The sequence below is a fragment of the Echiichthys vipera genome, assembly GCF_963691815.1.
Source record: "Echiichthys vipera genome assembly, chromosome: 18".
Lineage (NCBI taxonomy): Eukaryota > Metazoa > Chordata > Actinopteri > Perciformes > Trachinidae > Echiichthys > Echiichthys vipera.
Genome location: NC_139843.1, coordinates 9,319,022 through 9,336,601, shown reverse-complemented (window position 1 = coordinate 9,336,601; position 17,580 = coordinate 9,319,022). Strand labels below are relative to the sequence as shown.

The window sequence follows — 17,580 nt, the reverse complement described above, 5'->3', positions numbered from 1 at the left end:
AAACACCAATGAGTCATCCGAGGTGTTGAAAGATCGGCAGCTGACGGGAGAAGCACAACTACAATTTTGAATCAAAAATTATTAGTAAAAAAAAAAGAAGCACATCATGGATGGAGAAGGAGGATCATCCGGGCTGGTCAAATCAGCCGCCGTCAAACTGTCCGAGATGGGGGAAAGAACCAAGCAGTTAGGCACCGCTATGAAGGATCCACACCAGCAAAGACGGATCATATTAGTGATTGTCTGCGTGGCTCTCCTGCTGGACAATATGCTCTATATGGTAATCGTACCAATTATTCCAGACTATCTTGCTGAGCTCGAGAGTGAGCAGTCAGAGCACGTTCACCTAGTGATACACCCCAACTCTTCAGCCAACAGCACAAGCCAAGACAAAATCAACAGAAACAATTTAGATGTCCAGATAGGAGTACTTTTCGCATCTAAAGCCATCCTGCAGCTGTTAGTGAACCCGCTGTCAGGGACTTTCATAGACCGGGTTGGATATGACATTCCACTTTTAATTGGACTGACTGTTATGTTCGTCTCCACCTGCATATTTGCAATTGGGGAGAATTACGCGACGCTTTTTGTGGCCAGAAGTTTGCAGGGTTTGGGGTCTGCTTTCGCGGACACCTCTGGAATCGCGATGATAGCAGACAAATACACGGAGGAGTCAGAAAGAAGCACGGCGCTGGGCATCGCTCTGGCGTTTATCTCTTTCGGGAGTCTGGTGGCACCTCCCTTCGGGGGCATCCTGTACGAGTTTGCGGGCAAAAAAGTGCCCTTCATCGTGCTCGCCTGCATTTGCCTGGCGGACGGCTTAATGCTGCTGACCGTGATCAAGCCGTTCTCCAACAGGACTAGAGAGAACATGCCAGTCGGCACCCCCATATACAAACTCATGGTTGACCCGTACATAGCTGTGGTGGCCGGGGCGCTGACAGTGTGTAACATCCCTCTGGCCTTTCTAGAGCCCACAATAGCCAACTGGATGGAGACCACCATGCACTCCACTCAGTGGGAAATGGGTCTCACTTGGCTCCCAGCCTTCTTCCCTCATGTTCTCGGCGTGTACATAACAGTAAAATTGGCAGCAAAGCATCCACATTTGCAATGGTTCTACGGAGCTTTAGGTATGGTTATCATAGGCGCGAGCTCCTGCACAGTCCCTGCATGCAAAACTTTTGGGCAGCTCATCGCCCCGTTGTGCGGCATCTGTTTTGGCATCGCACTGGTAGACACAGCCCTGCTGCCGACTCTTGCGTTTTTAGTTGACGTGCGTCATGTTTCCGTGTACGGTAGTGTTTATGCTATAGCAGATATTTCCTATTCAGTTGCATATGCCATGGGTCCTATAGTAGCCGGCCAGATAGTGCACAATCTCGGGTTTGTACAACTTAATTTGGGTATGGGTCTCGTCAATGTGCTTTACGCACCAGCTCTGCTGCTGCTGCGCAACGTGTGCCAAATGAAACCGTCCTACTCAGAGAGAGATAACCTGTTAGAGGAGGCTCCACAAGGGCTGTATGATACTATCAAAATGGAGGAGAGGAGAGCTAAAAAGAAGGGCTACAGTTCGGCAGGCAATTGCTTGTCAGTAGATGAAAATGGGTTTGACCCCATCAGAGCACAGCGGTCTTTGTCAGAAGAGTCGTCCGGTCCGGACTACACTTAGCCCGGCCACACTCTCACCGCCCCCCGAAACATTCCCCCGGAGAGATTTGGAGATGAGGCAGGTTATAGGCAAGAAATTTAAATTTTCATGTAAGTACCGTGCAATATAAACACCCAATCACCAAAATCATGACGGTGTGACCCGCTTTCCAGAGTTTATTGTTTCTTTTCGATTGTGATTTCATTGTGTCGAACAAGTCAATGTAACGTTTGTCATGGACGTATAACTGGAGTTTCGTGAGAGATCTATCAGCTACTGTTGAATTTGTGTGTATCACTGAGTATTGTAAAAAGATTTAAATAGATAAATGTGCGTACAAGATTATATGGGACCAACTATAAGCAGCACATTTCCCCCCCTTACACGAAAATAGCCTATATTTTTAGTCTCTGAAGAAACTTTTTTTACATGCACATCAAAGGCCTGGTTTTTTCTTTTTGGTTGTTAAAAAATCTTGGGTTTTAATTTTATAAAAAAGTGGGCCTATTTGTTATTTATCTATGTTGTTTGAAATTAAATGTATCATAATAAATGTATTTTGTACATATGTGGATACATGCACAATGTAAATTGTTAAAACATACGTGGACCTCTGCAAAAAGTGTGGGTTGGTTTGTGCGTGTGTGCGCGCGCGCGTGTATGTATGCAACATTTTGTCAAGACGTAGCTAATGAAGCCAGTTTCCTTCAGACGAACAAACGTGTATTCATTTATTAATTGTCGTTTTAATAAACCTCTGTTTGGATCTGTGTGACACTGGTGATTTCATTCTTATTTCAAGCTGCGAACGCATTCAAACTAAATAAGTGTGGAACTTATTTCGTTAGAAATGATCATGAATATAGATGATAAAAGTGATATGTGTGAAAGTGAAAAACTCCATATTGCTCTCTGAGAGGTATTCAAACACCATGGTTGAAAAAGACAAATCTCATCGAGATTTCATTATGTATGAAAGCTTAGGGAAAATATGAAACTTCCTCTGATTAATGAAAAGGAATTACTTTAAAGTGGAACTCAGGCTTGATTTCCTCTCTCGCCGTGCGGGACAAGCACACAGAGAGCACCACGAGAGCACAATAGCCACAATATAAAAACAAAAACACATACAGTACCAAATCAAACTTTTGACAAGTGCGCAATAGTTTAGAAAACAATGCTACAGCCGCAAAATAGGTTTATTTTCCGCACAAGTGTATTCCAAATTAATGAATATCAGGCTGAGTAACTGCAGAAAGCTATCCAACTTAAATCTGAGAGTAAAGGCACCATAACTGTCATCTCTGCAGGACCACGCAGGACCTATGAATGCCAAACCAAAAACGACTCTCATCTCTGTTTTCTTTTTAATATCATTATCGGAAGTGGGCAAGGGTGGGGTTGGGGGGGAGCAGGCTGTCAGATAATATGTTCCACGAATAGATTTCGATGGGAGGAGTTTCTTGCCCCAAGGGGGTAGGTAGACGCAAACACCTTCAGCATCTTTTCCAAGGCGCGCTTCCACGTGGAGTCACAGCCTTATGGCGAGGCGAAGGGACGGGGAGAAGTCCAGCGCCTGAACGGAGCTTTACAATAATATGGGATTTCACAGCGTGGCCGTTGGAGGCAATGTGAACTTCCACACACTTCTCTGACCTCGTGAGTGGTGCACCGATCAGGTAAGGTCACTTTCCTTCTCTTTTAAGTAATATTTGTAGATAAAAAGCGTGGTATGAACCTGATGAGCCTCTTTGGCTCACAGTGAAAAGGATTATGCATCCTAAAAACAGACTTGATCTACTGCAAAGTCTACTTTGCTGTGAAAGAAATACAATTTAAAAAGTTTTGTAATTGTTTATTTATTAACTCGTTTTGGCACAATTTTATTAAAATGCCATTAAAAAAGTAAACTGCACTGGTGACAAGTACACAATTTATTCTTTTATTGGGGGGATTTTCATTTGTGTAGTGAAAAATGAAGCTTTTAAGACTGACAGAGATGAAAAGAGTTTTTAAGGTGCATATCTATATGATGAGGCGCAGCTGGATTTCAAGAACATGCAGCAGCTTGCATTAAACTGCAAGACTTTCAGACAGCACTATGTAGCACCAGCAGGCCTAATCTTATTTACTGTATTTTTTGTAACTTGTTTGCTCTCTTTCTCAAATGTCTTGACATGCTTCATGCAGGGACGACTGACCTCACATCGTCTCTAGAGGCTTTTCATATAATTTCTCCCTGACTGGAATGCAAAGATGCCAATCTTGGAGAAAGAGACGACCAGAGACCGCGACAGTCAAGTATGTAAAGACGGCATTGTTTCTATGGTGAAAGTGCTTTCTTTACATTATACACTCCCATAAAACCTTTTAATACCGGGAGCTGTTCATGGAGCTGAAGTTGGCAAAGTGCCGCTGCCGCTGTCCGTGGTGCTGAAATTCTCTAACTGACCGCTAGGGGCGAAAATGACAGCAGGCCCTTCACCGTTCAGGGGTGTAAAACCTTATTCCATTGAGATAGTACCTCTATTTTTTTTTAGTTCCGTCATTTAATCCATATTGAGTCAGTTTAGGATTGTGTTATAATGGAGGTTGCATTGTGTTTTACTGTGGTTTGATTGGCTCTGAATTTGTTTTTTGTTTCTAACACGTTTTATGCCTACTCAAAAAAATCTACACTATCCCCGTTTCCAGGAATTCACAGCTGGACGACAGCTTATTACGATTCCAATATAGTGGTCAAAATTAATGTCTTGGACTGCTAACAGTACATTTATGCAAATGATCTAACATCAGACAGAAAAGATAATTGATTTGCATTTTCCATCCTTATAAAAAAAAAAACAAGTTTCAAGTCCCAGCGGGCTGTAGGATCTGTTCACAAATACACCCCAAAGCATTAAAGATGAATTATTAACTAAGCTCTAATAATAAAAGCATAAAGAAAAGATGTGAGGGAACTACCCCTCCAACTAATGAACCCTCTGTGAATCAGGGGAAAGACATCAAACAGCTATCCTTTCATTACTCATAATGAGTGTTTATACAAATCTGTTGTATTTATGACCTCAGATGTTGCCAAAGGTCCCTGTGCCCCCACTGAAACAAACCCTCGACACTTACTTGAAGTGTGTCCAACACCTGGTGAAGGAGGAGCAGTTCAGGAAAACGAAGGCCATCGTGGAGAAGTTCGGGGCTCCTGGAGGCGTCGGAGAGGTTCTCCAGAAGAAGCTTACAGAGAGGAGGGAGAGGATGACCAACTGGGTAAACTCTGTGTATCTATCTGCAAGATAAAAAAAACAAAACAATCCTACTCTTTGTCATAGCTCCCCCAGTATCAATAAAGAGGTTTTGGTTTAATAAATCTTAATATGTTCATTTGGAGAACTTGCAAATTCATTCTTGAGGGATTTTATTTCAGTCAATACACTTTTTGTAGCATTGGTTATCGTTTTAAACCCAGTTACTGGATTTGATCTTTAACAATACAGGATGTGTAATCAGCATCAACTTTGATTTGTAACAATAAGGTATCAAACTCTGCTCTATGTAGTCTGCTAGTAAAAAAAAAAAAATAGCAACTCAGATTTTGTCCCCAAGATGATAAAATTCTTAAAATATGACCTATTCATAAAAAAGTTCAAGAAAGTGAAACACCTGGCAATGAAGATTTATTGGAGCCTTTGTTGCTTCAATCTCTCCACCTGCATCTGGGTGATCGCTCAGTCCACAGCTCAGCCAAGTCAGTGAAATATATCACGCTCCCACTCTCACACGTACTCTCTCCCACTCTCCATTTTATCTGGCAGTGATACACTGTAATGTTTTTTTTTTTACTCCAATGCCCACACATCTCAACTCTGAAAGTAATAACTTGAGTCCAAAGTGCTTAACGAAGCCACATTTCTCAAAAAGCGCCCTGTGTTTTGATTTAGGTCTATGACTACTGGCTGGAGGACATGTACCTGAACAACAGGTTGGCCCTCCCAGTCAACTCCAGTCCAGTCATGGTGTTTCCTAAGCAGACGTTCAGAGATCTTAAAGACGCCCTCAGGTATGTGCTGGACTTTTGGTTCTGCCATTGAAAAAACAATTGCATGTGTGGAGTGCTGACTTTATCTTAATTTAAAGTTTATCCACCCTCCTTTGTTAAAGCTGTGAGTCACCAGAGACTCTGAAACTACTCCTGCTAACTGTGTAGGTCACTGAGAAGAGCAATTGAAAATAATACTTTAACCTCAATCAATCTAGGATAAGGTGTAAATATATATATTTACATATGAAATATATGACTATATGAAATATATGCATTTGCAACAGAACATTTAGATTTTTCAGAATGATCTTGTGAGAGCAGCAAATCAAACAGAATACAATGAACACAACAACTATTTTTCATTAACTCATTAATCTCATGATTTGTCAAAAAAAGGACTGAAATGTCCCAGTTTACCAAAGTCCAAGGTAACATCTTCAAGATGATTGTTTTGTCCAACCAACAGTCCAAAACTTCACAACTGAGGAAGCTGAAACTTCAAAACAATGAACTTTCACAATTAACAATCAAAAAGTTGCAGATTAATTATCTCTCAATTGACTAATTCAACTCTCTTTGTTCAACATTGCTGTTACTCTGGACCTGCATGTAAAACCACCAAGCTGAATTGGTAACAGCACATTCTTTGACAACTTTAGGAAAAGTTTAAAAAACAACTTTAGCGGAAGTACACAAATGCACCACAAAAAAAGGAAACCACAACACTTATACCACATAATAACTCCCAGAATGCACTGAACATCACAGGTTGTTGGCTGCAGATTGCTTAAGGGTCAAGTTCTAAAAGGTACTTTAGGTAAAAAATAAACACAGCTTCCAGGCACAATACAATGTCATCACTAAGTAAACAGTATATCTCTCAATCCTGCAGCTACTGACAGGGTTTATGTTCTTCTCAGCAAGCACCAACTCAGATTAAGATCTGAATTACAGACATGGGAAAAAAATCACAGGCATCCTCTCTGCCTATTATTAAATGAGCCGTAGCCCACCAGACATTACACCAGTCCACCCAGCCCTCTAATTCAACATTAGCTTTTGTCAGCTCACGGCGCACTAACTGAATAGTTCCAGAGCACCCCGAGCTGGTAATCTACTGACACAAACACTTATTAGATTGGGAGTGACAGAGCCAAGCTCTCCGCAGAGACTGCTAGTCAGGCCTCATTTAGGGGTGTGGTGCGCTGCGGCCGCCTCCTTTGTATTGATCTTGCTCTGAACGTAATAACACCAAGACAAATGACATACAACATAAGACCTGACAGGGCTCTGTGTTTTCCCTATTTGCCCACACCGCCCACTCACACATACAGACTCTCTCTCTCTCTCTCTCTCTCTCTCTCTCTCTCTCTCACAAACACAGATAAACGCACACAGCTTGCCCACTGTATCCTAGTAATTCACCATAATGTGATTACTGTTAGCCCTTTGAAAGATGAGAGTACATCTAATTATAATCACTGGCCAGTTCACTGTGTATGTTTAGTGTTTCATGACTTTTTTTAAATTTCAAACTCTCTTAAGATTTGCTGCTCGTCTCATCAGAGGAGTGTTGGACTATAAGGCTCTGATTGACGCGTAAGTTTAACTTCTAATGGATTACCTGTCACCTCGCACCCTCAGAGTCCAAATGCATGCCTTACACCTCATCTATGTAAACTCCACAGAGTAAATTTAAAATGAAAATAAAGTATAATAATAAGTCATAAAGTGAGAGACTAGAGGTTATTTGATGTGTGAAATAATGTCTCTCAGGCGAGCACTGCCAATGGATTTTGCTCGGGGCCAGTTAGCTGGAACCCCTCTGTGCATGGAGCAGTACTACCGCCTCTTCAACTCCTACCGCTACCCGGGGCTAAAGACAGACACGCTGAAGGTCCAGATGAAGGCAGCCTCCTCAGCGCCGGAGCACATTATTGTGGCGTGCAAGAACCAGGTCAGCACGCTGGCCTCTGAGGAAACGTTTCACACTCCATCACACTTCTAACTGGAGACAGTGTCTCGTCCATTTAAGAAAGAAAAAATAAGTAAAATGTGAGGCTGTTTTAATATTATATTCAAATTTTATGGATTAATGCTGAAAGGTGAGAGTAGTTCTCCAAAGCGGTCGGGATGTCACATTAGACGTAACTTTTTTTTGTTTGAATTCCTTTCCTACCACCAGAGATGTGGTAGATTTACCAAAACATGCAGCAATACTGTCCTCTAGTGCCAATTCCTTCATCAGATTTCAAAGCATAGGACTGTTCTGAGCATCTAAACTGGCTACAATAGATATATTACCATCTATTCTGTCAAAGTGCCATCTTTAAAAATTATTTCTCACCGGTATACAGGTATGACCATTTGCATTCAGCTAAAAAAAAAAGCCCAAATCCATCATCCTGTTAAGCATTATACGTCCTGAAAACAAAGTTTGTGTCAGTCGGAAGATTTAAGGACATCAAATTCATGCTGAATTACAAACATGCCTCAAAGTACTTTACAGTGCAACGGGCTGACCTAAACTACCAACTGTTACTATGCCACACCAACTCCTCACCACCTCACAGACTTGTGTATACAGGGAAGGTTAAACAATATAACATCTATTATTGGGTAATAAGTTGTACCTACTTGCTTCTAAAATGATATGAAGGCAAGGCCTGAGTATACATGGTTGTATTTTGTGTTTCAGTTGGAAAACACTGCCTTTATAAAATCGTAGTGATGTACAGTGATGTAGATAATGCTATCTAGGGATCGCAACGAATATTTCAATTGGTGAGAAGATGAAATTATTTCTGCTTTACGCACAAGAGATCTCTAAAGAACGCAATCATTGACAAACACTTTGATCTGTTGGGCTGGCTGAGCAGTACTTAGTAAATAGTCTTCTTTCACAATTCCCAATCAGACTCTCCTTGCTGCCCTGTGAATTTTAAATGGAAGATTTCCTATTCATAAGAGACGTTTCCAAAATTTACAAACATTTTCACATTAACAAAGCTGCACTTCAGTTAGACATTTGATTTCTAAGTGTAACTCTGGTCTGGAAATAGTTGCCATTCTTAGTCATCAAAGACTAAAGATTTTAGGTTATTGGTGACCATATATTTGCACATACATGGTTATAATTATAGATTGTGGGTTTCTCTACTGATCTTAATTAAAAAGTGAGGTTTTACTTTATCGTTTACACATTTAAAGGTTGTCTTTTTGATTTTTTCGTGATTTTATTTCTATAAGACCACACCAGACCCACTCCTCTAATCCTCTATAAAGATTCCCATAAATGCATTAAACCCCTGCCGCTAATATCTACAGGTCTTAGATCCGAGGCTACTAATTTGATTACATTTAGCACACGCAGTGGGCCTTTAAATTATCACGGAAAAAGGCCCAGTAGGAGCCCTCACCTGGAAATGGTTCTGGGAACTATCAATCTGTGTCACATAAGGGCCCGTCCCTATGGTGATACAGGCAGTTAACTAAATTACTGTTGGTTGAATCTGCGAGCGCTTCCTTGAGTCGCATCCTTAACTGATCAATGCAGAGGAGCCATATTTTATGCAGCAACTGGGCATTTTCAGCCCTTACATTATTACTAGTGTCCCAGCCCTCGCAGCTGTTCAAATACTGTGCCACAGTAACAATAAACTCCGATATAAATAACTATTAGAACGCAAGGACAGATCTAAACACAGGTGGTCAGTATTGAAGTTGCATCAGGTCATGATAATAGAGTAGTTCAGGACCACATGATCTCTGCTCTCTATTTTCCTCACTAGTTTTTCGTGTTGGATGTAGTCGCAAACGGCAAGCAGCTCGACGAGACAGAAATCTTATCCCAGCTGGAGAAAATCATGAAAATGGCAGAAAACGCAGAAGAGAGACTCCCTCCTCTAGGTGTCCTGACATCTGACGGGAGGACAGAATGGGCACAAGCGAGAGATGCACTAACAAAAGGTCTCAGCTCACATGTTTTTTTTTTCTTATTCTTATCACAAGCTTTAAACAAAGTTCAGACAAATAAACCAAGACATCTCGTCTCCTTCCCTCCTCCATGCAGATCAAACCAACAGGGACTCTCTGGCCCTGATCGAGAGCTGTATGTGTGTGGTGTGTCTTGATGAGCCCAGTGGTCTGGCTCCTAAAGATACCAACAGGGCCCTGCTGATGCTTCATGGTGGCGGCCGTGAGAAGAATGGGGCAAACCGCTGGTATGACAAGTCAATGCAGGTAGGGCTATGTTCAAAGCACTCCAATCCGTCATGAATGCAGAGTTTGGACTGTTAGCTAATTCACCTTCTCTCAGTTTGTTGTAGGAATGGACGGGATATGTGGAGTAGTGTGTGATCATTCTCCATTTGAGGGAATAGTTATGGTGCAGTGCTCTGAATACCTGCTGAAATACATGTAAGTCAGCGAATGGCAGCAGGATATAACCTTACTCTGACTACAATTGTGTTAATTAATTCTGTTGAGGGCAGCAGTGAAGGAGACATAAGTGCTGTTGTTGTCTTGAGCAGGACAGGGAGTCCCTCCAAGATGGTGAGGGCATCCAGCATCAGAAAGCTCCCTCCTCCAAGAAGGCTGCTCTGGAAATGTAACCCACACATCCAAGGACTCTTAGCAGCATCTGGAGACAGACTTCAGAGGCAAGCACACACAAACAAACAAACAAACAAACAAACAAACACATAACTATCTACAAATAGACATAATTTCTCACATATTCTATGCTTTCTCCTTCAGGCTGGTCGATAATCTTGACATGGATGTTTTCAAGTTCAACGTTTATGGTAAAGAATTCATCAAAAAACAGAAGATGAGTCCAGATGCGTTCATACAAGTTGCCTTACAACTTGCATTTTACAAGTAAAGTACATTCAAAGTACATTTATCTTCGAATTTAATCTTCATTAGTATGCCCTTTCAAATATGCTGGTATTGCCGTGATTGTGTCCCCTGTATAGATGCAACAGAAGGCTTGTGTCCACTTATGAGAGCGCGTCCATACGACGTTTCCAAGACGGTCGGGTTGATAACATTCGCTCTGCCACCCCTGAGGCCCTGGCCTTTGTGATGTCTATGACAGATGAGAGGGCCACTTTCACCGTGAGCCATTTTTCTCACTTTGATCCCAATTACTGACTAACTCCCACATTACTGTTCATCACAGCTGCTTAAATGAAACAGGTGCGACAGGTCACCTCGGCACGCCAAACCCAGTGTCCCCATCCAAACAGATGATCTCTCTGCAGATTTATCCAGACTATGAAAAATGAATTTATCCGCTGTACTGCTCTCTTTTTGTACGATTTGAAAAATGTCCTGTGTTTCCTTTATTCTCTTAACTATCTTTCACTTCTCCAACAGGATTCAGAAAAAAATCGACGGTTCAGGGATGCAATTAATGCCCAGACAAATTATACAATTGCAGTAAGTATTTGAAACCAGTATTTGTCAATATATAAATGTGACAGACAGAATTTAAATGTGTAAACTAAACATCTTCAACTCAAAATATCTTTTGGAGCATAAAACATTCACTCCCTGGAGAGTTAAAGTAATAGTTTGATATTTTGGGAAATGCAGTTGCTCGTACTTGCACTTACTGTCTGTACAAAAAAAATATGAAGCTCCTGCCAGGGCATGGTTACCTTAGCTTAGCACAAAGACTGTAAGCAGACAAACAGCTGGCTTTGCTCTGTCAAATGGTTTGAAAAAAATCCACCTATTTACAACTCTTCAGCTCTCTAATTACCATGTTAGCAAAGCTAGCTGTTTCCCCACCTCCAGTCTTTATGCTAAGCTAACAGCGGGAGCTTCATAATTAACACATAGATATGAGAGTGGTATTGGTCTTCTCAGCTAACTCTCAGCAAGACAGCAAATAATAGTATTCCCCCAATTCCTTTCAGAATTATTTTTTATTATTTACAATATTTCAGCAGTGACCACTTTCAATGGCAAAAAAAGAATACATGACTATGTCTTTGTTGTTGAATCACTAAAAGAATACACGCTATCATTCGAAATATTAAATTATAGGCACAGTCCACAATGGGTGTCGTATTTCTATTCTAATGATCAGAGTGCAGCCAACGTAATTCAGTGAACGTGGTCTGCAGTCTGATGTGATGTGACGTAGTTAACCAGTAGTGACTGTACACAAAACACGCCCTGGGCCTGTAAATAACTCATGTGCTCATTCTGATGTCAAAATTAAAAATACTGCATTAAATTTTTTTTTTAATTTCAGGCTATTACAGGAATGGCAATAGACAATCATCTCCTCGGGCTTCTGAGGACTGCAATGGAGCTCAACATGGAGAAACCGGAGATCTTCTGTGATGAGACATATTTGTCCAGTAACCAGTTCATCCTTTCTACCAGTCAGGTAACATGTGATCCCATTCAATTCAGAATGAGAATACATACAATGTTGTGGTGCATGGTATACATCCAAACTTCCTTCTTTTGTGAGCAGAAGTACAGTGATGGGAAAACACATGTCACTGCAATAGAAACATATATTCTATCTCCTATTCAGCTCATTCAGCCTGATACAGCTATGAAAGGAGATTTACTGTAGTTTGGAGCTCAGGAACATCAAGTTCCTACTTTTTTTTCATAACCTGACCACCAATTACAAAATGCTGGAGAAATTAAACAGCTTCTCTTGAAAGTTCACACTGACTTAATTAATAAAATGTATCTTCAACTATTTAAATAGTCCTCTAATCTTTTGGGTTAATTATGAAGAACAACCATTTTCTCATTCCAACTTCTCATATTTAAGGTTTCTTCTGTTTTCTATCATTGCAAACTCAGTATTTGTATTTCTTGCACTGTTTTTTACTACATGATTAATCCAACAAAAAAATCAATGGATTAAGCAATAAGCTCAACTGGTCTAACCCAGACTGTGTCCTCTTGCATCCAGGTTCCTACCACAGTAGAAATGTTCTGTTGCTACGGTCCGGTGGTGCCCAACGGCTACGGCGCCTGTTACAACCCGCAGTCAGACCACATCCTCTTCTGTGTGTCTAGTTTCTGGGAGAACACAGAGACAAGCTCGGCCGTTTTCGTCAAAGCCCTGAATGAGGGCCTGCTGGAAATCAGGGACCTGTGCAATAGCAGCAGTGCTGCAGCTACCAAACTGGCTGATAGCAGCCAGGGAGCCGGCCAGCCTCATAAATCAGGGAAGTAAGCCATACTTAGAGAGCAACCCACTCAAGCTGCTCCACTCAACACTCGTAGACTTAGACTAAGTAGTTGAGATGCCGTCGTGTGTCTTTGTTGTCTGTGCAATAGTGTTCCTTTAACAAAAAGCAAAGCCTTAAAGTTCATATAGAGTATGTTAATATCAAAAAATGTGAATGAAAACTGGAAAAGTTTTTTTTTTCTTTGGATGTGTGTAGACATCATAATGATTTTGGGTCCAACAATGACCCTGTTTGACTCAGCAGACTGAGATTAACTGGTCTGCTGCCTTTAGGAAACTGAAGCCATGCCCGCTTTGTAGCACTGTCGAGAGGGGAAACTCCTCTACCAGAGCGAATCAGCTGAGTGACCACAATGTATATCTTACACACAAAATATAGTATATTTAAGTGACTTATAACAATCATGACATCCTGTAAATGTAATCCTGCTTTACTTTGTGTGTGTCATTCTATTAACAACAAACTGGATCATTTCTATAATATACTATACTATACATGTTAATGTGCTAAAGTATATGTTTTTATATTCAACTGACACCATGAGGATGCCAAAGAGGTTGTGTATAAGTATGTTTGATGAGGCACTTTAAGATATTTATATAAAGATATGAATAAATAACTGTAAACTTAGAGGAATGGTTATGAATAATGTGTGTAGAGGGAAAACATATGTGGTTTCAGTGGCACATTTTAAATCGTCTAGTTGTACTGTATGTGTTCCATATTATAGCAATAGTTAATAAGTGTAGTGTAATGACCTGTGCTACTTTTCAAGTAAAGTACAGTCTAGTGGTTATTGAGGCAAACCACTGTGTTCATGTCTATAAAAGTGATTTTTATTTGAAGCTAGAGGTAGAATGAGGGATGTATTGTTATACTGTAGTGCAATAACGCAATAGCAAGTACCGTGGGGATGTATGTGCAATTTACCAAATCAACTCGTTTGATGCATGGAGCTTGGGTAATATTAAATGAACTATTTTTGATATCAAAAAAATATCTGTAAGGTTCGAATTCATTACAGCAATCCACAGCGCGCATGCTATTTGGGCGAAACATGTCCATTCACCGTATACTGTGACTAGGATTCTTCTACAAATATATATTGTGTTGCAATCTGTGGTGGTTCATGTTACAATCGAATCTTATCAGTGGTCTGTAGCTATGAAAATGTGAGGATATTCGTTGTCCTGTATCCAGGTGAGACTTATGTCATGTTACGTATCTTATCAATCATCAGCCAAAGTGAATGTGAACCACGTAGGTCATTTCAAAATCCATGTTAAGAAAAGATTTTAAGTGACACACGTTGCATGTTTATTCTTAAATACCAACTGTATTTTTATATGTTCACATGAAAAGCTTATATAACGATTTAGTATTAATACTGGTAAAGGGTGCATACGTAGCAAAAAATGCCTTAAAATAAAGTGATGCAAACAGTTTTCCTGCCAGATGTAATATTCTATAAATGTTTAATGTTTTACCTCTGATGTTATTTTGATCTGTTTCTACTTGTGGTAAACGTCTAATCTGAGTGATACATGTAAGAGAATGTAATATTTGTCATGTGTTATCCAGTGGGTTTTCCCTTTGTCTCATGCATAAAGAGTAACTGATAAGTAAATATGGCTGTTACTGTATGTCTATTGAACCACATTATTAATGTGGCCTGAAAAATGAATGTTACACTCATCCATGACAACATTTTTGTGAAGGGTATTGAATGTGTAACGTGTCACTGACAGGGAGAATATAGAGTTGTACGAAGTAAATTAATGTTCAATGAATGTTCAGTGAAAACTTGTGTGTTTATCATTATCAAAAAGAAAACAAACAGCTGATCTATTTTGTTAATAGAGGAATAATTTAAACTGTAATAAAACTGTTGTGTAGCAAAAAGTGATCCTCGAGTCCAGAAATAAAACTGACTTTAAACTATTATATCCAGCAGTGTTGGTGTTTTTCCGTCTAGATAATGTCCTTTATACAGTATATTATTCCCCACGTAGCTCGGTAACACAGTATGGTATTATGGCCGTAGAAAAATAATGCCATCGCAGTAAAAATGTGGTGTTCTTGTATGTTGCTATGCTCTAAATGAGTATGGATATTGACTTTTTTAAGTAAGTAATTTTGTCACTGTTTCAGTATGACCGCACTAAACGCCCTACACTTGGTTAGAATTACAATGTACTACTGAAAATTGGGATGCAGCCTACTACGTCAAACTGCCTGTACAGTATAACACTATTGGAACAGCATGAAAACAGCAATAGTCCAATCATACACCACACCATTAACTCATTTATTTCCATACTTGGTCTACATGATGACAACAAATACTTTTGTAGCAACATGTTGATGTTGAGGGACAATCCAATTACAGACGCTGTTCACTTCAATATCGCACTCAAATTGCACGTATCAACAGCACAGTCAGTTCGTTTTTGATCATTTGACTCTTTGTTTAATTGGTGATCCAAATACCTGGCATTTTCATTTGATTTCATTAGATAACACTGAAAATCCAAGTTACAGATGTTTTCTGATGTTGTGAAAGCTTTGTCTACATCTGGAATGGTAAAACAGTTTTAACAGTCATTGTAGCAATGACACATTATGAACTAGAATATCATACACACGAGTACAAATGTACTCTCTTTAATTCCTGTTCTCAAACATAACGCTAAGCTAACGTGGCTGTTAAGTAGATTAACCATCATGATCCGTCTGAAGTACAGCTGTAATCTGAGAAACAACGGGACTCATTTGCATAGGGTTGTCTGTTTGCAGCATGGCCACTTTACTAACATACTCTCAACAGATGGCCTCGTTTTCACTGGCATCTGATAAAGTCTTTGGGGAGAGACCCAAATTTAATTCTCCATTGGTTAAACCACTGAACCAGGTCGATCAAGTGCCCAAAAAACATAAAACATTTAGTCAAGCTTCCATAAACTGGTCCAATTAAATATGGAATACACATTGAGAGGAAAATAAATCATGCAGACTCATATGGATTAAATGAACAGTTCAGTGTGTTAGAAGGAACAAGCACAAAACAGTTCACTTCCATGATATTGGACATTGTTGTCTATGTATCCAGTGGCTGTGTTTTAGCACAGTTAGTTAGCATATAGAAAGAGTCAGTGCTAACTAAAAGAGATTATGTCAATTTTCCTATTGAGTGAGTCATATGAATATGATCATAATTATTGGAGATTAATACCTGCATCTCCATGAAGCTCTGTGGCTCACGTTGTTTGTCCAGGCTGAATTTAGGTACTGAAAACCGCTGCTGTGCAAGTCACCTCAAAGCTCTAACCCGGGCTGTCCAGCAGCGAGTATATTGACAGATCATTAAGCTGGGTCATCTAAAGCCAGTGCTGGCGGCGACCAGCGCTTGCAGTGTTTGTGGAGCAGCTAGTGACAAGCCTTGGCACTGAGATCAATGGCGGAAGCCCACCTGGAGATGGATGATGGGAGTACATTACCACTAATAAATGTCTGCCACGCTGCAGACGGAGACAGAGCCTTACCTGCTGGCTGCTATCGACTGGAGAGAGGAGCAGAGGGGAGCAGAGGGGAGCAGCGCTGTCCATCCAGATTCCCTCCTCCCTGCTTAGGGGACTGGATTTCTACTTCAACTGAGGACAAATAAAAGCAGAGCAGGGTCAGTGTTTATGCAAGCTGAGACCCTCATACTAAGAAACGTCCTCCTTGGTAGGTACAAAGAGATCCACCGCTGTACAATGAGACACACTGAAGATGATCTCTGCAGAAACAGGTAGGAAATGAGAAGTAGGTTCAGGGCCATGATTTGAGTGTATATACTCATTCATAACTGCCTTTAGGTTAAATAGGAAAACAACAAATATCTGCACATAAATATCAACGATAATAGTTCTTAGAAAAGAGCACACAAGGCATCAATTAGTAAAAAGGTAGCTTTATGTCCTTACATCTGACCAGAGGACATGCTCCGCAACCCATGAGCACATCAGCTCTCGCAAATCATTTCATGTGCTGTTTTCCCTAATCACCACAAAGTCGTAATGAGCCTCTCTAATTGAAAATGTGCACATGAATCAAAAATAACAGCTACAAGATTACAATCTGACTCAACAGCCAATTAGCTACACCGATGCTGTCATCCAAACGTGTTCCACACACTGTTAATATATTAGGTAATGCAGAAGCCGTTGGCAATGATGCAGCCATCTTTGAGAATGAAACTGAGCTTGACATTTTCCCTTCAAAATGATACAGGAAAAAATGTCCCATTGTCTTCATGTTTCAGATATTGACATTTAAGGAGGGAATTCAAAGAGAATACAATTGCCATTCGTCCAATCTTTCAATTAAAGCTGAAGTCCATATTATAGCTGTCTGTTTTCACTCACAAAGGCATTCTGATAATGGCCATTCTGGCATTTATGAGGAAACTGCTCCCAGGGCAGAAGCTACATTTACACACCATCTTGGAGCCTAATTGGCCAAGAAGTGAAGCCCCATTAAATAAAACGACACAATATAGTACATGCTGAAAGGCAGTATTTCCGTGGGACTTGTTCCCTTAGATAAAAGTACCGATACTGCCATGACAGAATTCAGTCTATTTTAGTGTTAAATAGTGAGTGACTGGCTTCCAT

The 17,580-nt window shown here is 40.3% G+C and overlaps 2 protein-coding genes across 2 annotated transcripts; both read left to right on the top strand.

Annotated features, from left to right (window-relative positions):
- Positions 1 to 106: 106 nt before the first annotated feature.
- slc18a3b (solute carrier family 18 member 3b) lies at positions 107 to 1,675 on the top strand (the record flags this gene model as incomplete). The annotated part of the gene is made up of 1 exon (XM_083932627.1): positions 107 to 1,675. One exon carries the CDS (start codon positions 107 to 109, stop codon positions 1,673 to 1,675), a length of 1,569 nt encoding a protein of 522 aa, XP_083788753.1.
- Positions 1,676 to 3,214: 1,539 nt separating this feature from the next.
- On the top strand, positions 3,215 to 12,909 carry chatb (choline O-acetyltransferase b; the record flags this gene model as incomplete). The annotated part of the gene is made up of 15 exons (XM_083932373.1): positions 3,215 to 3,333; positions 3,845 to 3,955; positions 4,727 to 4,918; positions 5,590 to 5,708; positions 7,236 to 7,289; positions 7,467 to 7,647; positions 9,482 to 9,659; positions 9,763 to 9,932; positions 10,009 to 10,109; positions 10,223 to 10,351; positions 10,449 to 10,571; positions 10,670 to 10,811; positions 11,073 to 11,135; positions 11,959 to 12,096; positions 12,643 to 12,909. The coding sequence occupies exons 2-15, from the start codon at positions 3,911 to 3,913 to the stop codon at positions 12,907 to 12,909; spliced, it is 1,902 nt and encodes a 633-aa protein (XP_083788499.1). The 5' UTR covers positions 3,215 to 3,333; positions 3,845 to 3,910.
- Between the last annotated feature and the right edge of the window lie 4,671 nt (positions 12,910 to 17,580).